Source organism: Microtus ochrogaster (assembly GCF_000317375.1).
Source record: "Microtus ochrogaster isolate Prairie Vole_2 chromosome 14 unlocalized genomic scaffold, MicOch1.0 chr14_random_3, whole genome shotgun sequence".
Lineage (NCBI taxonomy): Eukaryota > Metazoa > Chordata > Mammalia > Rodentia > Cricetidae > Microtus > Microtus ochrogaster.
This window is the reverse complement of record NW_004949098.1, coordinates 686058-704520: the sequence shown is the minus strand read 5'-3', so window position 1 is coordinate 704520 and position 18463 is coordinate 686058. Positions and strand designations below refer to the sequence as shown.

Here is an 18463-nt window from a genome sequence, read left to right as displayed (position 1 = left end):
CTGGTCTCGAACTCACAGAGATCCGCCTGCCTCTGCCTCCCGAGTGCTGGGATTAAAGGCGTGCGCCACCATCGCCCGGCTCTGATCCACTTTCTAACAGTCTTGGTACTAGGACACTGTTCTGAGTCCACGGCTTTCACTGAAGCTCACCCCCGTTCATGGGCTAGGACAGCCTATAGGGCCTTGGCAATAGCTGATGACATCACGCTACTTTCGGAAGCTCTCTATTGGGAAAGGAATCTTGCCCCTGGTTCTGGCTGCATTGCCTTTTCCACTTGGTTCTGCACCAATCCTGACTTGATCTTGTCTTACCCTCACAGAAAGTTGAGGAAGCGAGCAGCCCGACGCCCCAAGCCCCTTGGAAGGTAAAGGGGCAAGAGCCCCGGGACCTCCTGGCAGCCCCCTGGGGCTTCAGGAGGTGGATGGATGGAAAACCTATCCATATCCATCCCAGAACCCAACCTATGGATTAGGGATGTAGCTGGATAGTGGTTACTCCCAAGGGAGGGAAGGAGGGAGGCAAGCATGGGAGTGGGGTGAGCTTTGATCTTAGGAAGCTTTAATCTTAGGGAGTTGTGTGGGAACAGCTGGGGAGATACTGTGTCTTTCTCTTTCTCCCAAAAGGCTTCCATTGCAGCCTCAGCCCCTGCGTTCTTCCTCCTCCCCACCCACCGCCACTCCCTTGGTCCTACACCACTCCCACTCTCTCCTCCCTTGACCTTCAGCTGACCTTCCCACCACTCCCTCACCTGGATTTCCATAACTGGATTTGCCTTCGCCTTCAGTGGCACCGACCCCAGTGAGCGTTGGGAGTTGCTAAGTGTATGCCCTCTCAGTGCGCAGGGAAGTCAGTTGCCCTTCCTGTCCTAGACACAGAACGCTTCATTTTCCTGGACCATAACCTCAAGCACCGCCTCTGTCAACGTCTTTGTCCTTTTTGCAGAGCAATCAACAAGTTTAAAGTCAAACACAAGCCCCGGGTGGGCAGGGGCCCAAGCAAGAGGTAAATGAGTTTGGGGTTGGAAGCAGAGAAAAAGCAGGGCGGGTAGGGGCAGGGCTGTAACCAGAGAAAAAGCAGGGTGGGCAGGGACAGGGCTGTAACCAGGGAAGGGTCCTAGACAGGCCTGTTGGACTGTGGAACTGTTGAGAGGCGGAGTGGCAGCGGTGACAGTCACCTTCCAGATCCTTCTAGAAATGTGAAGTAAGGCTCTGTAATGCGAGTCTCTGGGGATTGTTATTGTCATAGGGCTTTTGGTTCTTGCCTTGTGTACTTGTCTTCCTCCTGTGAGTTCCAATAGAATCTAGCCCTCTGTGCCATGCCGGGCTCTCCCCATAAGATCACAGTGCAGCCAAGAGATCAGTTTTCTAGTCCTGCTTTATTCGATGAATGCTTCTTATTTCCATTTTTTTAAAGTAAATATTACCAGGGGATGGAGAGATGGCTTCATGGTTAAGAGTGCACACTGCTTTTCCGGGGAATCTGAATTCAATTCCTGATACCCACATTGGGCAACCCGTAAAAGCCTTTATCTTCAGCTCCAGAGGATCTGGTGCTGCTGCCCTCCTCCCACTTCCTCAGGCACAAACCCACATGCATTTACACATGATACTTTAAGTTTCCCTGGTGTGGAGGGTGGCATATGGAACCTCTCTGGGAATAGCTTAAGAATCACGGCTCCTGCCTGGCTACCTGCTAATAGTTAGGCATCCGGTCCCATATTTTCTTCCTGGGCTCCCTCAGAATTCAAGGGAGTAGGAGACTTCCAACCCATTCAACTCGTCTCTAAAAGGCAGACAGCACCACTAAGATCTCCCTGATAACTTGTGACTGAGGACCAGTGAAGGCATCTTTCCATTGTTCCCTCCTCAGCAAGCTCCCGTGTTCCCCAGTTACCTCCCTGTCCCATGGGCTTCTGTCCCTGGTAGCTGTCGACGAGCTCAGGATTTGAGGAGTGTACGTTCTTGCAACCGTCTTTGGTTTGAGTTATCTTTGCCCACCATAACTGTCCTTCCTGACCCCCACATTAAAGTGAGCACGTTATAACCATTTTGTATTGGTTATAGGGAGTGAGTGAGCGCGAGTGTAGAAGTTAGATGTCTCTTCCTGTGGTTTCAGCCAAACAGGACACTGACAGTACCTGTTCGCTTTGGTTTTCAGGATCCGTTTATCCTGGGCTTCCGAAGCACTGTAAAGTGTCCTGCTTCCTTTGCCTGTTTTGTGTGTGTGGTTTTTGTTTGTTTGTTTGTTTTCTGAGAAATGGTTTCTCTGTGTATCCCAGGCTGTTCTGGAAGCCCCTTTGTAAACCAGAGTGGCCTCAAACTCAGAGATCCTTCTGGCTCTGCCTCCTAAGTACTGGGATCAAAGGCATGTGCCACCACTGCCTGGCCCTTTGCCAAATATCCTTTCTTCTTGTCTTCCTAGCCAATGGCTTTCAATTGTCAAATTCCCTCTTTTCTCTAGTGTCAGGGATAGGGCACCTGACTGCAATAATTCCCTTCCTCCCTGAGCTCGTTCAGCCTCTAGTCACCTAGCTGAAGCCCCCGTTCTGTTGGTATCTACAAGACCCCCTCTTCTCAGACATCTCTATGATGTTTCTGAGTGTTAGCATCTCTAATTGTGTCCTGTTTCCCTGCTCAAATGGTTGTGCAACGATGCTCAGTTGAAATTGCACAAGCATGAACTACCTCGTTACAGACACCTGCAGCTCAACTCGGGTCTTGGGTCATGTTTGCCACTGGGGTGTCCACAGCCACCTTCCCTCCACCTTTCATCTGCCTTGCATTCGTCTTTGTTTCAAAGAGGGTCACTGCTAGTCCTTCACACTGCTGTCCTCTGGTCTATTCTTGCCATAGCTGCCTGTCACCTAACCTGGAAGCCCTCTGACCCCTGAGAAGCCATTTAGAGGCAGACTTCCTCAGTCCTCAGCATCCTGGCTCATTGTCACTTGGCTTGTTCAGTCACAGCATGACAGAAAGGCCTGCTCACTGGCTATTCAGGCCAGTTTTGTGTCAGCCACTCCTTCTGAGCCATCTCTTCTCTCTTCCCATTCGATTTGCATGGCCTCGTTGGCCTCAGCCTCCCTTTGGGTCATTAGGAACAAGACTGCAGCCTAGTGGTGGTAGCACACACTAATCCCAGCACTTGGAAGGCAGAGGCAGGCGGATTTCTGTGAGTTCGAGGCCAGCCTGGTCTACAGGACAGCCAGGGCTATACAGAGAAACCCTCTCTCAAAAAAAAAAAAAAAAAAAAAAAAAAAAAAAAAAAAAAACAAGGTTGCTATCAAACCTGGCCACCCTTCCCCTAGGGTTCTGCTCCTAAAAGTCCCTCAAATCCCCTGACTGAGTAGCCAAAGTTCTTTTAGACTACACAATATCTCTCTACACACTAACAATCCTGTTTCTCCCCAAGGAGAACACAGAGGAGGAAGAAGAAGGATGAGGGGTCATGAGAAATTGGGGTGGGGTAGGGAGTGGAGGTGGCAGATGACTGAGGGGCAGGTAAGTAAGAACTTGGCCTCACCCTGCTGCCCCTCACTCCTCCCCACAGGATGCTGGCCCAGAAGCAGAAGCACTCCTTCGGTCTGCATGGGGTAGCATGTGTGGGCACAGAAGCCCACCTCTCCCTCTGTTCTCTGGAGTTCTATCGCGCCAATGACACCACCAGATGCCCTGGGGGAAGCCCTGCAGTGGTGAGCTGTGTGCTGGGCCCTCTTTATGCCACCTTGACTGGTCAGAGGAAGCACCAGCAGACGAAGCCTCAGGGGGAGGTATGTCACACATGAATGTTTTCATTCTGCAGCACTGAGGATGACACGTGATAGGCAAACCTATCGTTCACCTACACCCCCAGCCCAAGACAGTCAATGGGACCTTTTCCCACCCAGTGTGGGAGCTCCCTAGCCCATCCTCTACTCACTAAGCACAGCTCTGATCTTTGAAGACACGGAACCTTCCGGTAGCTGTGCCTTAGACCTGATGACACCCACTGTCACTAAAATCTCATTCAGCTCTTTGGGCTGCATAGCCCTCCCTAAACCAACGTTTCTAATCACCTCTTTGGACACGTCTGTCTCCTACAGGCCCGTGTGCGTCTAAAGGGCGGTGCCCACCCGGGAGAGGGCCGAGTGGAAGTCCTGAAGGCTGGCACGTGGGGAACAGTCTGTGACCGAAAATGGGACCTGCAGGCAGCCAGCGTGGTGTGTCGAGAGCTGGGCTTTGGCACTGCTCGAGAGGCCCTGAGTGGTGCCCGCATGGGCCAGGGTGAGGGGAGCGGATGTTCACACTACCATGGGTACATTCCTTAGGAAGGTATGCAGTCCTCTGGGCAATGAAGGTCTAGTTACAACCTCCTCAGCCTTGACTTCCGACTCTAGGCATGGGTGCGATCCACTTGAGTGAAGTCCGGTGCTCTGGCCAGGAGCCCTCCCTCTGGAAGTGTCCCTCCAAGAACATCACAGCTGAGGACTGTTCCCATAGCCAGGATGCCGCTGTACGATGCAACCTTCCCTACACTGGAGTGGAGACTAAGGTCAGTCATGCACTCCACTTTGGGTCTTTCTACACAGGCCCAGAATCCGGAACACAGCTTGCCTGCATCCAGCCCTGTATCCCAGGCCCACACAGCCCACAGCTCCCACAAACCCTGCCATTTGCTAGTCCTTTCTCTGTCTCTGCTCCCTGCTGTAGCCTGTCACCCCCAAAGCTTCTCCTGTACCTCTACAGATCCGACTGAGTGGGGGCCGAAGCCGTTATGAGGGGCGAGTTGAGGTGCAAATAGGGGTACCCGGGCATCTTCGCTGGGGCCTCATCTGTGGAGATGACTGGGGAACACTGGAGGCCATGGTGGCCTGCAGGCAACTTGGTCTGGGATACGCCAACCATGGCCTGCAGGTGAGTGGGGAGAAGTGGGAAACCAAGCTGTTGTCACCAAAGTCTGTGCTTTGGGCAAAGGACTAAAAGCAAGTCCTTTGGCCCTGGAAACTGGAGTCTATGGCCTCACCAGAACTCCTCCCGACACGCCCCCCAGGAGACATGGTACTGGGACTCGGGGAACGTAACTGAGGTGGTAATGAGCGGAGTGCGCTGCACGGGGTCTGAGCTGTCCCTGAGCCAATGTGCCCATCACAGCAACCACGTCACCTGCAAGAGGACCGGAACCCGCTTCACTGCAGGGGTCATCTGTTCTGAGAGTGAGTGACGGCTGGCTAGTGTGCGCTGGAGAAGTAAGGCCTGGACCAGCCCTCCCTTGGAGGAGATGCGCTGTGATCTGGAGGGGCACTCCTCGGCCGTGAGAACCCAGCGTCCCACAGGGAGCTGGAATGCCCACAGCGGTAACTCCATCACTCTTGTCCCACGCAGCTGCTTCGGACCTGCTGCTGCACTCTGCGCTGGTACAGGAGACTGCCTACATTGAAGACCGACCGCTGCACATGCTGTACTGCGCTGCTGAGGAGAACTGCCTGGCCAGCTCCGCCCGCTCAGCCAACTGGCCTTACGGCCACCGGCGTCTGCTCCGATTCTCTTCCCAGATCCATAACTTAGGAAGAGCTGACTTTAGGCCCAAGGCTGGGCGCCATTCTTGGGTGTGGCATGAGTGCCATGGGTGAGAGGGCAGACGGGGGCCAGAGAGACAGGCAAGGCTGCAGGGGATGTGACAAGCCTGCTGGAATCCGGGAAAGAATCACAAGTTCCCTTGTCTCGCAGGCATTACCACAGTATGGACATCTTCACTCATTATGATATCCTGACCCCCAACGGCACCAAGGTGGCTGAGGGCCACAAAGCTAGTTTCTGTCTAGAAGACACCGAGTGTCTGGAGGGTGAGTTGAGGCTAGAGTGGACTTAAGCCCAAGCATTGTCTTGCCCTTCACTGACATATAACCCTCCCTTCAGATGTCTCCAAGAGGTACGAGTGTGCCAACTTTGGCGAGCAGGGCATCACTGTGGGATGCTGGGATCTCTACAGGCACGATATTGACTGTCAGTGGATTGACATCACAGATGTGAAACCAGGAAACTACATTCTCCAGGTGCCTGGCATCTGCCTGGGCTTTCGGATACTGCGGTTTGGGGTGGGTGGTGGAGACACCTTTGGACAGGAGGAGTGTGGCTGGGTCACACCAGCCTTCTTTCTAACTCACAGGTGGTTATCAACCCGAATTTTGAGGTGGCAGAGAGTGACTTCACCAACAACGCGATGAAGTGTAACTGTAAATATGACGGGCATCGCATCTGGGTACACAACTGCCATATTGGTAGGTGATGGGAAGGGCGAATGGGGATAGGAGAAAGCTTTCATCCCTGCCTGGTTTCCGCATCTCCCCCCCACCATGACTCTGCGGGGAGCCCCCCACAGTGCCTGTCTGCTCTGCAGGTGATGCCTTCAGTGAGGAAGCCAACAGGAGGTTTGAGCGCTACCCTGGCCAGACCAGCAACCAGATCGTCTGAAATGGCACCGCCCTCTCAGCAAACCACCACTGACCCCATGGCAGGGGTCTGAGGCTGCCATTACGTCAGGAGCGCCCCACAAGAACTCCTGATGTCAGCAGGCCCACTACACCCATCCAGCTGTGCACTGCGGATGACGAACTGGTGAACAAAAGTTGGTGCGTCCCTTACTGGGCCAAGCACGGAGATTCAGTCAACAGACAGCACACAGAGAACTGCCCACACATGACGGCAGCAGCGCATTCCTTGAATAGGGAGGTCCGGGAGGTCAGCTCTCATGCTCTCCAAAGTGCCGCTTTACCTCTAGCCTTCTGGTGGGGGAAAAGATCCAGCCCCCGTTTTTGACTGAAATGTGTTGCTAGATATAATTTTATTTTATATAAAATGTGTTCTTCAGAGCCCAGGATTGGTACTGGTGGTTAGAGGAACCTGCCCTCTATAGGTCCATTGACTCCTTGGCCCAGGTGCACTCAGAACCTAGGCTAGGAAGGCAAAAAGGAAATCAGGGCAGGAGTTTCATACTCTTGCTAGTCCAGTCATTCTGTGACCTCAGGGGTCACATATAAGGTCAGTGTTTCTGATCCCCGCCGGATCCGCACTGCCAACTGTGATTGGGTTCGAACAGCCTCGTAAACATCTTCAGCACTTTGTACCGTTTTCTCCCCGATGGCCAAGATCACGTCACCGGGCCGCAGACCAGCCCTGTGGAGGATGAGCAGGGAGAGAAAGGGGTAGACAGCTGAGTTCAAGGGTCCACGCACCCCACTCAACCCACCTCACAGAGCAGGCCTTCCATCACCTGTGTGCAGGGGAGCCCAGAATAACTTTGTGGATGAGGACACCGTGCTGAACATCAGGAAAGCTTGGCTCTCGGAGCTGCAGCTCAGCCAGGATGCTGGAAGGGTACAGACCACCCTGTTAGCGGCACCCAGGCCCTCTCTCATCTCAGCAGGTCGCTGTTTGTCATCCAGTGTTTAGGAGGTGGGATATACACGTGAAAGGTGCTGATTCCAAATGACACAGTGTTAAACCAACTGCACTTGCGTCTCTTTGGAATTTCACCTTGAGGAAAGGCAGGACCTAAGCTGAGCCTAGAAGGATGGGTCCTACCAACCTTATGAGATAAGAAGGTGTTAGACACAGAAATGAGCCAGGCGGTGGTAGCACATGCCTTTAATCCCAGCATTAGGGAGGCACAGTAGGCAGAGCTCTGTGAGTTTGAGGCCAGCCTGGTCTACAGAACAAGTTTCAGGACAGCTAAGGCTACACAGAGAAACCCCATCTCGAAATAGGAGTAGAAAATCAAAGTGGTTCTGAAGAAGCTACAAGGTGGTTAGAGATAAGTGGAAATGGCCCTTTAATGCTAGCTCTATGAAGATTCTGAATCATAGCAGCGAAGCAGTAACATGATGCAGCCAATCTAGTGACAGGTACAGGATGAGAAAGTTATGATGAAAAGGGATGAGCTCTTGCGACAGCTCGTCTTAGATAAAGACAGACATGAAAGCAAAACCGAAAACAGAGTCCAGCTGCAATGGTCCCCCATCTCATGACCCATAATGGAGTCCAGCTGTAATGGTCCCCCATCTCATGACCCATAATGGAGTCCAGCTGTAATGGTCCCCCATCTCATGACCCATAATGGAGTCCAGCTGTAATGGTCCCCCATCTCATGACCCATAATAGAGTCCAGCTGTAATGGTCCCCCATCTCATGACCCATAACGGAGTCCAGATGTAAAGCACAGACACACTCGTGGTCCTCCAGACCATAACCCCTAGTATACCTTGGAGTCAGAGTCAGCATCATACCTGGGAGTCAGAGTCAGCATCATCACTCCAATGTAGCGGCGCTGGGACCCACTGATTCCAAACCAGGAATCTGTAAAAAGAGGACAGATGAACCCACCCAACTACACCTGCTTTCCCTCCCTCCTACCAGTAGAGCCCTCTCCAACAAGTTGCAATGAACGCCCCTCCCCTATGTCCCACCCTCCATTTTAAAGGTGCCCCTTTCCTACTAAGAAAGGCTCACTTTTCTTTTCCCCGCGGTGCAGAAACTCCCTAAGGCGATCAGAAGGGATGGCAAAGGAGATTCCAGCTGTCACCTTCATGGTGTTCACTCCAATCACCTCCCCATCCTGCAGGGACACAGCCCTCTGTCCCCTAGCCCACACAGATGGCAGAGCAGCAAGGATTTGGGGGCAGGGGTCTGATTGGATACCAGGAGATAAACAAGAAACTACAGAAACTTAACCAAAAATCCTTAAATGAGAGAAAAAGCCACCCTTCCCCCACACTGACCTGGGGTATGGATTCTTTTAGAAGAACATGGCACTCACCAGGTTAACCAGGGGGCCTCCAGAATTTCCAAACTGTGAGATAAGATGAAAGAAAACATCAAAGGAATCTGAAAGTCTGTGCCTCTGGGAATTCTATGACTGTAGGCATAACCAGGATGTTGGGAAATTCTTCAAATTCTGTTCCCAGTCCATGACCTAGACTGGCTGCATTTTGCAGCCCAACCTCTAATATAGGCCCAGCCACCAGCTGTCAGTTGGTGCCCACAACAGACCGCCATTCTCCCCAACGCCAACCTAGCTCCACGTTTCTCCCCTATCGGGACGCACATCAATAGCTGCATCAGTCTGAATGTATTCCACGTTGTTTTGAGGAAGTCCCAGGTCCCTGGCTGGACGCTGAGCAGAGCTGACAATGCCAGATGTGATCGTGTTCTGCAGTGCAAAGGGACTTCCCATGGCAACGACAAACTCCCCTTGCCGGACGTCAGCAGAGCGGCCGAGGGGCAGTGTGGGAAGAGGCTCCTTAAGAGAAATGAGCACACCCAAACTGGTCAGTTTAAGAAGGGAGTAAGTGAACAGCTGCCATCAGACCAGGCCTCCTCCATCCCCACCTTGGTTTGAATCCTCAACGTGGCAATGTCTGCCACAGGATCCACAGCCGTGACCATGGCCTCATAAGTGTCTCCGCTAGGCAGCCTCACTCGCACTCGGCGCCGATCAGCCACCACGTGGGCGTTGGTAACGATGAGGCCGTCGGAAGCCACTACGAAGCCTGAACCGTTTGAGATGGGGACTTCACGGCCCGAGAAAGGGTGCCTGGAGGGGGGAAAGCACCGATTACACTGCAGCTGCCACCCCATTCTGCTCACTTGCCTGAGGGCAGTTGGTTTCAACACCTCCCGGTCAGCTTCACCATTACCGGTCCAGGATTTCGATATAGACCACAGCAGGGGCAGTCTTCTCCACCACATCTGCGATGAAATTGTACTGGCTCCGGGGAGACTTGGGTGGCGGAGCCGGAACAGCAGCCAGCACCGCGGGAGGGCCCCGCCCCCAGCCCCACAACAGCAGCAACATTGCTCCCCCTGCGCCCACCGCCACCGCCAGCCATTCGCGCCGACGGGTTCCAGAGCTCCTGCAGGCATCCTGGGCACCGGACTCTGGAGTCCCCACAGTCAGTCGTGCCCAGATATCAGGGGTCCCAGGCGTCAGACCTGCCCGTGATGCAGGGACCCCTACTGGCATCCGGGCCGGGAAACTGGGGGTCCCATAAGTCATCCGGGCCTGAGGATCAGGAGTCCCTGACGTCATCAGAACCCGGAGGTCAGGGGTTAACAGGGGACCCTTCCCCCAGAAGATGCCCCCCAAAGCCCTCCATGCCCGAAGGCTCCTGCCTGCACCCCGCCACGCCTTCAGCGCAGCCATCAGCTCCGCCTCGGCTCTCTCCTTGCCCGCCCTACTAAGAGGCGGTGCCCTAAAGCCCAGCTAGCCCACTTGGAGAAGCGAGGCACGCCGGTATCTGTCCAGTGCATGCTGGGAATGGTAGTCCCTTCAGGACCCAGGACGCGCTCTTTTAGGCGTGAGCGCGCACGCACACACGCACACACAAGTCCCCCCCCCCCAGGCCGCAAGGCATGCTGGGAGCACTACCCCTTCCGGGGCGCTTCTGGACCTCGGGTTCTGGCATCCCTGCGGATGCCCGAAGACTCCGCCTTCCCAGGAGCCCCCGCGGCCCTGCGAAGATGGCGGCGACAGAGGCCCTGCTTTCCTGAGGTGGCTGCGATGGAACCTCCCCCAGCTCCGGGGCCGGAGCGGCTCTTTGACTCGCACCGGTAAGCGCTGCGGAGGAAAGAGACCGGTCAGCGGGTCCTCTCGGCCTCGGCGCCTGATCGCGTCGCCTCTCGCCGCAGGCTCCCGAGTGACGGCTTCCTGCTGCTCGCGCTGCTGCTCTACGCTCCGGTCGGCCTCTGCCTCCTGGTGCTGCGCCTCTTCCTAGGGCTCCACGTCTTCCTGGTCAGCTGTGCCCTGCCTGACAGCGTGCTCCGCAGGTGCGAACTGCGGTGCCTGGGGAGCCCCCGGGCTAGGCCTGCTTCAGGACCGCACAGTCACCGCCGCCTGTGTCCCCAGGTTCGTGGTACGGACCATGTGTGCGGTCCTGGGGCTCGTGGCCCGGCAGGAGGACGCCGGACTCCGGGATCACCGCGTCAGGGTCCTTATTTCCAACCATGTCACACCTTTTGACCACAACATAGTCAACCTGCTCACCACCTGTAGCACCGTGAGTGGGGGGCGAGGCCGAGAGCGCCACCGGGTGGCCCCCTAGGCCCTAACTCACTGCTCACCATTACCCGTTAGGGTCTCTTGGGGAACACCGATCCTTTTCCCTCACCCCATAAACACCCCCTACATGTTGCTTTTTTTTTTTTTTTTGACATTTCCCGTTTTTTTCTTCTCGCTTTTTCTCCTCCCTGCTCCCAGCCTCTGCTCAATAGTCCCCCCAGCTTTGTGTGCTGGTCTCGGGGCTTCATGGAGGTGGATAGGCGGGTGGAGTTAGTGGAATCACTCAAGAAATTCTGTGCTTCCACGAGGCTCCCGCCCACACCTTTGCTGCTCTTCCCCGAAGAAGAGGCCACCAATGGCCGAGAGGGGCTCCTGCGTTTCAGGTGGGTAAGCACAGGGCCCTGGCTCCAGTGGAGTGGGTTGTCAAGCTTCTGGGTGAACCTGCCCTAATTCATTTCCTCTCTGCCCACTCTCTGTCCTGCCCCCCAAAATCTTAATTGCGTGGTTATCTGCTTATGTAGTTGGACAGTTTCCTTGTTTAAGGCAAGTATGAGTTGTTGGCTGGGCTACACTTACTCTCTCTTTCTTAGTTCGTGGCCGTTTTCTATCCAGGATGTGGTACAACCTCTTACGCTGCAAGTTCAGAGACCCCTGGTCTCTGTGGTGAGTGCCTACTGGACAGGGCATGGGGGGGGTTAGGGTTGGAAGGGAAGTTTCCCACCTCTGGTCCTGGCTTAGACCTCACTTCATGCCCTCCCTTCAGACGGTGTCAGATGCCTCTTGGGTCTCAGAACTGCTGTGGTCACTTTTCGTCCCTTTCACGGTGTATCAAGTAAGGTACTAATTGTCCTCAGTTTTTGGTGACTGGGAAGTTGCTCACTTCAAGGTCTTGGACATAGTGACCTCTGGTTAATGTCAAAGTTCCTCCACAGAGGCAACACTTACCTACCACCTCCCCGTCTCATCACCACTGTCGCAGAATAAATGGGGAGGGGATGAGACCCTTTGCCCTGGTGCCTTAGCAGGGTACTGCTTTCTTTTCTACAGGTGGCTCCAACCCGTTCACCGGCAACTGGGGGAGGAGAATGAGGAGTTTGCCCTCCGTGTCCAGCAGGTGGTAGTGAACACAGGCGGTGGAGGTGGGGCCCCTTTTCAGGGGCTGGGAAGAAGGCCTGAAGGGGCTGCAGTTATAGCCTAACAATTCTCCCTAGCTGGTGGCCAAGGAATTGGGCCAGACAGGGACCCGGCTCACTCCAGCAGACAAAGCAGAGCACATGAAGCGACAGAGACACCCCAGAGTACGCCCGCCTTCAGGTGTGTGGTCTCTGTGCAGAGACGTTTGCCTCCTGTGGTGGCTTTAGTGGTGTGTGCTTATCAGCTGCCTCGTTAGTCTCTACTCACCAATGCTTCTGTTTTTTTAACAGCACAGTCTTCTTTCCCTTCTCCCAGTCCTTCTAATGTGCAGATGACAACTCTGGCTCAGAGAGTCAAGGAGGTTTTGCCCCATGTGCCATTGAATATCATCCAGAGAGACCTGGGTACGGGACAGGGTAGCTTCACAGAATGACAGATACAGGAAAAGTGGGTTGTGGCAGAGGGTGTACAGGAAATGGACACTCTGCCCCTCTCTTCCCAGCCAGAACCGGGTGTGTAGACTTGACCATCACAAATCTGCTTGAGGGGGCTGTAGCTTTCATGCCTGAAGATGTCACTGAGGGAACTCAGCCCCTGCCCACAGTCTCTGCCCCAAAGGTGAGACCCAGGGATAAATGAAGGCCAAGACTTAGGGCAGGTCGGGGCAGTCTCTTTGCTCCCTCTCCCTGACTCTCTTTTTGATGTTGAGACCCTAGCACAGTGCCTCTCTTGCAAAGTAGGCATCGATGGGTGTTTAATGATGATGACTTCGCAAGCCCTCTGACCTTGTGATCACCTCAGTTCCCCAGCTCTGGCCTGGTGACCCCTCAGCCCACAGCCCTAACGTTTGCCAAGTCTTCCTGGGCCCGGCAGGAGAGCCTGCAGGAGCGCAAGCAGGCGCTGTATGAATATGCGAGAAGGTGAGGGGTGAGAGGACGGTATTAGGAAGGAGCGAGTTGGAGAAGAGCCCAATGAAGCTAATGTGACAAAGTCTACACACTGTCTCTCCCATGTCCCACAGGAGATTCAGAGAGAAACAGGCCCAGGAGGCTGACTGAGCCCAAAGGAACAGGATGGTACCCAGAGCCGCAGGACGGAAACTGGGGGCAGCCCTCATCCAGCTCACAACAGGCGGGATGAGTGGGTGGTAAAAAGGGAGGGATGGAGCTCCCCCGATGTCACATTAAATTCAGGGTTTTCACTCAAGGTCTCTGTTGCCTCTCTGGGTGTCAAAGGCCCCTCAAACAGGTTCCTTTTCCTCAATCGGAGAGTATATGGTTGAGGATGATCCCCATGAAACTGAAGAAAACTGGATCCCAGCTTGGCTATGGTGGGAGGCTATCACTGGAAAACTACAAGTCCCAGAATGCATTTCATGAGCACAGGCCTGTAAGGTTCACACATGCTCAGTGTGGTGGCAGGAACCGCCTTTCCACGAGTTCCTAGCTAAATTAACTAAGGTGGAGCAAAAGGCCCCACCCCTAAAAGCAAGCTCCAGGATTGGAGTTGGAGCTCAGCCTCAGGGTGGGGCCAGAATTTACCTTTGTACTTCAGGCGGGTCTGGGTTGGTGGTGACTGGCTGGGTGTGTCCAGAACTGGCTGCTATCCTGACGCGTCTCAGAGCTGCTGGCAGGTTTGAATCCAGGATCCTTATGGCCCTGCTGTCCCGCTCGCTCTCTTTCCCAGATTTCTTACTTTTTCCCACCTTGGGTCCTTCCCACAGATTACTATGCTTCACGTAATTCCTGATGCCCACAAGGGGCCCTGTGCTAGTCACAAGGTCTTTACTGTCCCAACTACAACAGGGTAAAAGTCCACTTGTGATGGCTCCTTAGAAACACCCAGCAGTGTTTCCTGGCAAGCAAGTGCCACTGGGAAGGATAGACCCCAAGGCATTATCCTCTATGGGCTGAGGTTGGGGATCAAGCTGAGATGCGAATTCGGTATCAACCACCAGATCCAAGGCCTTACTGGCTGCCCTGCTTCCCGTAGGTTCTATGGACAGCCTCCATGGCCTCTGGGCTGGCAGAAGAGTCTGAACCAAGTCTTGGGGAGTCTGAACTGGCTGTGAACCCCTTTGATGGGCTCCCCTTCTCTTCCGGCTACTATGAGCTGCTTGAGCAGCGCAGAGCCTTGCCCATCTGGGCTGCTCGCTTCCCGTTCTTGGAACATTTGGAGAGTAGCCCCACTGGAGTGGTGCTGGTGTCTGGGGAACCCGGCTCTGGCAAGAGCACCCAGGTGGAGGAAGATTCTGGGAGTGGACAGAGGGCAGGGTTAAGTGTGCCTTTTCCTGGGTAAAGAATGGGCATGTGGGAGAGGTGGGCAAATGAAGATGGGACTGGCTGGCCTCAGGGTGGTAAGCGTTCAGGAATCCCAATTCAATTGGCCATAGTTCCTGTGCTCTTCTGTCTCCAGTCCTTCAGTGCCCTGACCATGACCCTTCCTTCTCCCCACCCCAGATTCCTCAATGGTGTGCAGAGTTTGCACTGGCCAGGGGGTTCCAGACAGGCCAAGTTACTGTCACTCAGCCCTACCCTCTAGCAGCCATGAGCCTGGCTTCAAGGGTGGCTGATGAGATGGACCTGACCCTGGGTCATGAGATTGGATACAGCGTTCCTCAGGAGGACTGCACGGGGCCCAGCACCATGCTCAGGTGGGCCATTTGCAGCCCTGTTCCCTTTCCTAGTGGAAATAAGCCCAGTTGTCTAGCCCATCCCCTCACCCTCAACCCAAGATACAGGTTATGGTGTGTGAACCAGCTATCCTCAGCAAAGAGGTGGGGCCACACTTGCTTAGGAAATCCATGACAACATCTTTTTCTGACCTTCAGTTTCAAAATCTAGGCACCTTGGGGGAAAGGTTTTGAATTTGGGTCTGGTCGGTGTCCTCATTGACTCCTTACCCACTCCCAATGCCAACAGATTCTGCTGGGACAGGCTGCTTCTGCAGGAAGTAGCCTCCACCCGGGGCCCTGGAGCCTGGAGTGTGCTGATCCTGGATGAGGCTCAGGAGCGGTCAGTGGCCTCAGATTTACTGCAGGGTCTCCTGCGAGACACCAGTCTGAAAAACCTTCCGGGGGATCCCCGAGTGGTTGTGGTTACTGACCCAGATCTTGAACCCAAACTCCAAGCTTTCTGGGGCAATTCTCCTATTGTGCGTGTACCCAGAGATCCCAGTGGAGATCCCACTCTTGTCTACAGAGACACTGTCCCTAGTGACATAGTGGAAGCTGCCTGCCAAGCTGTGCTTGAGCTGTGTCGGCAAGAGGAGGCACCAGGAGATGTGCTGGTATACCTGCCGGATGAGGAGGTAAACAAAATGACAAAGTGGATTATGGGAAGCATTTAGTGCTGCCTTCTGGTCCCAGGAATGGGGCAACACACGTTCGGTCGGAGCAGTGATTGTGTTTGCTCTGCTAGAGTCTTAGCGGGAAACCAAAGATTTCAAAATGAAGAAATTTGCTGCCCACCTTTTAAAATTCTGCATTATAATGCAGAACTGTATGCACAGCTAATTGAAATTATGACCTCACCTTTAGAAATACGTATTTTTTTTGTATTTTTTTTTTTGTATTTTTTTTCCTGTGAGTGAAAAGCCTTAGCATTCATCAGTTTATCAAAAAAACTGTGCTCCCCCCAAAAAAGGGAAGACCTGCCCTAATGCCCCACCCCTCTCCTTAGGAAATTTCCCTGTGCTGTGAATCCTTGTCCAGGGAGTTGGGGGCATTGGCTGTCCCAGGGCCTCCACCACGGGTACTGCCCCTTCACCCAGGCTGCGGTCAGGCCATCCAAGATGTGTATGAGGACACAGGCGCGAGTGTCCGGAAGGTCGTGGTCACTCATTGGCTGGCAGATTTCTCCTTCTCCCTCCCATGCATCCGACATGTCATTGACTCGGGACTGGAACTTCGCAGTGTGAGTGAGAGAAACGAGGGGGAGTGGAGCTTCAGCTGGAAAGGGACCGCTCTCATCTGTCTTGGCCTTGTTTGGGGACTGGATAACAGGTTTACAATCCTCGGATCCGGGCAGAATCCCAGGTTTTGAGACCAATTAGCAAGTGTCAGGCAGAGGCAAGACGACTGCGGGCAAGGGGGTCCCCACCAGGTAAGAGCCTTTGCCTCAGAACCCCCAAAACAATCTCACACAAGCCCTGAGAAGCTACTTCCCCCGGCCTTTCTCCTCTCAGGATCCTGCCTCCGCCTGTACTCTGAGTCAATCCTAGAACTAGAGGCTCCCCCGCTGCCCCATCCCAAAGTGTTTGAGGAGAATCTGAGCTCCCTGGTATTGCTACTCATGAGGAAACAGATTGCAGAGCCAGGGGAATGCCATTTCCTGGACCGGCCTGGTGAGCCCCCATCCTACCCCGGGGCTACCTCTGACTGCGGGCTCGGACCTGAGGTTGAAGCCTTGTGTCCATACCAGCACCAGAAGCACTGATGCAGGCCCTGGAAGACTTGGACTATCTGGCTGCCCTGGATGATGATGGGGACCTGTCGGATCTTGGGATCATTCTGTCGGAGTTTCCCCTGCCCCCTGAGCTGGCCAAAGCCCTGCTGGCCTCCTGCGAGTTTAACTGTGTGGATGAAATGCTCACTCTCGCTGCCATGCTCACTGGTACATTTCTAGGTTTAATCTTCCTTGGGTTAGGAATCCTCTCACATGTTAGTAGGGACTTTGGGTTTTTGCTGTGCTGGGAATGTTATGTTAGGCAGCTGCTCAGCCCTGCTCTGGGGTGAAGCCAGATTCACTGGTTCTTCAGCTACAGCAGCCTTCACCCCTCATAGTGCCTAGAGAGCCAGATGTTTCCCCATCTCTCCCTAACATCTCCTAACCTTTTCTCTAATGCTTCTTTCTACTCGGGGTACATCATCTCACCCACACTGTGACTACATCCACTCACCTGTCCTCCTATGTCCCTGTCCCCTGCCACCACCACCACAACCACCACCACCCCACCCCCCGCCTTCAGCTATGCAACATAATCCCTATGGAAATCTTACCTGCTGAGTTCCAGCAGCAAAACCATACCCCCCACTCCCGAATGGCAACTATCTAGTGAGGTTCCAGACATTTAATCAAGGGACACTTTTGAGCATTTATTCACAACTTTCTGACACAAGAATGCTTACCACTTCCACTTTAAACTAAACTGTCTCCTCCCTATGCCTCTGTGTTACCATCTTTATTTGTGATTTCTTTGGGGAGTGGAATTCTGTTTTTTTTTATTTGTGTGTAGTGCTTACACATGTATGTAAACATGTGCGTGAAAACACACGCTCTGTGAGGCCAGAGGGTGTCCGGTTCCCACTCACTCTCTGTCACTCTCTACTGTATTCCCTTGAGAATAGGTCTCTTCCTGAATCTGGACCTAGGCTGGCGTCCCTCAAGCCCAAGTGGTCCTCTTGTCTCCGCCCCCCACAGTTTTGAGGTTACAGGTTGTGTTTGGCCACATCAGGTGGCATTTTCACTGGTGCCTGGAATTTGAACTCAGGTCTCATGCTTGTATAACAAGTGCTCTTAACCACTGAGCCACCTCCCCCAGCCATCCCCTTCTTTTTGAGGCATGATCTTGCTTTGGAGCCCAAGCTGGCCTTGAACTTGAGGCCCTGTGGCTCAGTCTCCTGGATGTTGGGATTATAGGTGTGCACCATCACTTCCGGCAGCATCCTGTAGTTTTCATCCCACCTCTTTGACCATTCTGTCTTCATCTTGTCCTTGGAATTCTCATCCTCTGCTTTTCCAACTCCCCTCAGGGCTCTAAACTTTGACCTGTGTGTCTTCTCATTCCAAGAATTCTGAGCAAGCCCATCCACACCCACAGTTCACAGTGCTGCTTCTGTACCGAAATCTCAGACTGTGCTTTGCAGCTCTCTGCCAGTGCCATTTAAACAACAAACAAACAAACAAACAGGGTCTCACTATGTAGACCAGGCTGGCCTCGAACTCACAGCCTGCTTCTGCCTCCGAAGTCCTGGGATATAAGAGGTCTGTGCTACCGCTCCTGGCTTCCACCCTCCCCTCCCCAGTACCATTTTTTTTTAGAACTTAGGAAGGAGGAGATGGGGAGGCAAAAAGGAGGTGAGGAGGAAGAAGAAGAAAGAAGGGTACGAGGAGAAATGGAAGAAGAGGAAAAGAGACATTTAACTCCTGAAGACTACCCCCCCTAAGATTTTATTTTTATGTGTATCCATCTCTTATCTCTACATCACAGCATGCAGTACCTGTGGGTTCCATAAGAGGGCATCTGATATCTCTCTCTCTCTCTCTCTCTCTCTCTCTCTCTCTCTCTCTCTCTCTCTCT

General features: G+C 53.7%; 4 protein-coding genes across 8 annotated transcripts in view; 3 read left to right on the top strand and 1 right to left on the bottom strand.

The window, feature by feature from the left end:
- Loxl3 (lysyl oxidase like 3) overlaps positions 1 to 6851 on the top strand; it is a 17716-nt gene extending 10865 nt beyond the window's left edge. For all 3 annotated transcript variants that reach the window (XM_026788005.1, XM_026788006.1, XM_013352856.2), the window contains 10 exons: positions 3548 to 3767; positions 4080 to 4260; positions 4374 to 4528; positions 4723 to 4890; positions 5027 to 5189; positions 5359 to 5602; positions 5704 to 5819; positions 5893 to 6029; positions 6143 to 6254; positions 6374 to 6851. In XM_026788005.1, coding sequence (XP_026643806.1) covers positions 3548 to 3767; positions 4080 to 4260; positions 4374 to 4528; positions 4723 to 4890; positions 5027 to 5189; positions 5359 to 5602; positions 5704 to 5819; positions 5893 to 6029; positions 6143 to 6254; positions 6374 to 6447 — 1570 coding nt within the window. In that variant the 3' untranslated portion in view covers positions 6448 to 6851. The remainder of the gene's footprint in view (positions 1 to 3547; positions 3768 to 4079; positions 4261 to 4373; positions 4529 to 4722; positions 4891 to 5026; positions 5190 to 5358; positions 5603 to 5703; positions 5820 to 5892; positions 6030 to 6142; positions 6255 to 6373) is intronic.
- Htra2 (HtrA serine peptidase 2) lies at positions 6801 to 10251 on the bottom strand. The gene is made up of 8 exons (XM_005364689.3): positions 9669 to 10251; positions 9361 to 9565; positions 9077 to 9271; positions 8789 to 8821; positions 8482 to 8587; positions 8259 to 8328; positions 7247 to 7342; positions 6801 to 7149 (listed from the first exon to the last, which is right to left on the bottom strand). The coding sequence occupies exons 1-8, from the start codon at positions 10172 to 10174 to the stop codon at positions 6984 to 6986; spliced, it is 1377 nt and encodes a 458-aa protein (XP_005364746.1). The 5' UTR covers positions 10175 to 10251; the 3' UTR covers positions 6801 to 6983.
- A 178-nt stretch (positions 10252 to 10429) lies between these two features.
- Positions 10430 to 13369, top strand: Aup1 (AUP1, lipid droplet regulating VLDL assembly factor). 2 transcript variants are annotated; one of them, XM_005364687.3, is made up of 12 exons: positions 10430 to 10581; positions 10660 to 10797; positions 10877 to 11027; positions 11228 to 11412; positions 11620 to 11692; positions 11793 to 11866; positions 12077 to 12143; positions 12241 to 12343; positions 12454 to 12567; positions 12666 to 12781; positions 12965 to 13083; positions 13185 to 13369. In XM_005364687.3, the coding sequence occupies exons 1-12, from the start codon at positions 10445 to 10447 to the stop codon at positions 13219 to 13221; spliced, it is 1314 nt and encodes a 437-aa protein (XP_005364744.3). In that variant the 5' UTR covers positions 10430 to 10444; the 3' UTR covers positions 13222 to 13369. The 2 variants fall into 2 exon arrangements, with proteins under 2 accessions (XP_005364744.3, XP_026643817.1); XM_026788016.1 differs by lacking the exon at positions 13185 to 13369 and having other exon boundaries at positions 12904 to 12982.
- Positions 13370 to 13572: 203 nt separating this feature from the next.
- The window catches only part of Dqx1 (DEAQ-box RNA dependent ATPase 1), a 9203-nt gene continuing 4312 nt past the window's right edge, over positions 13573 to 18463 (top strand). The window contains exons 1-8 of one of the 2 annotated variants that reach the window (XM_026788015.1): positions 13573 to 13796; positions 14156 to 14401; positions 14623 to 14816; positions 15085 to 15472; positions 15844 to 16077; positions 16167 to 16266; positions 16349 to 16507; positions 16585 to 16776. In XM_026788015.1, the coding sequence (XP_026643816.1) occupies positions 14174 to 14401; positions 14623 to 14816; positions 15085 to 15472; positions 15844 to 16077; positions 16167 to 16266; positions 16349 to 16507; positions 16585 to 16776 (1495 nt within the window). In that variant the 5' untranslated portion in view covers positions 13573 to 13796; positions 14156 to 14173. Of the gene's footprint in view, positions 14402 to 14622; positions 14817 to 15084; positions 15473 to 15843; positions 16078 to 16166; positions 16267 to 16348; positions 16508 to 16584; positions 16777 to 18463 lie in introns of both variants that reach the window. The other variant, XM_005364686.3, reaches the window with a different exon arrangement.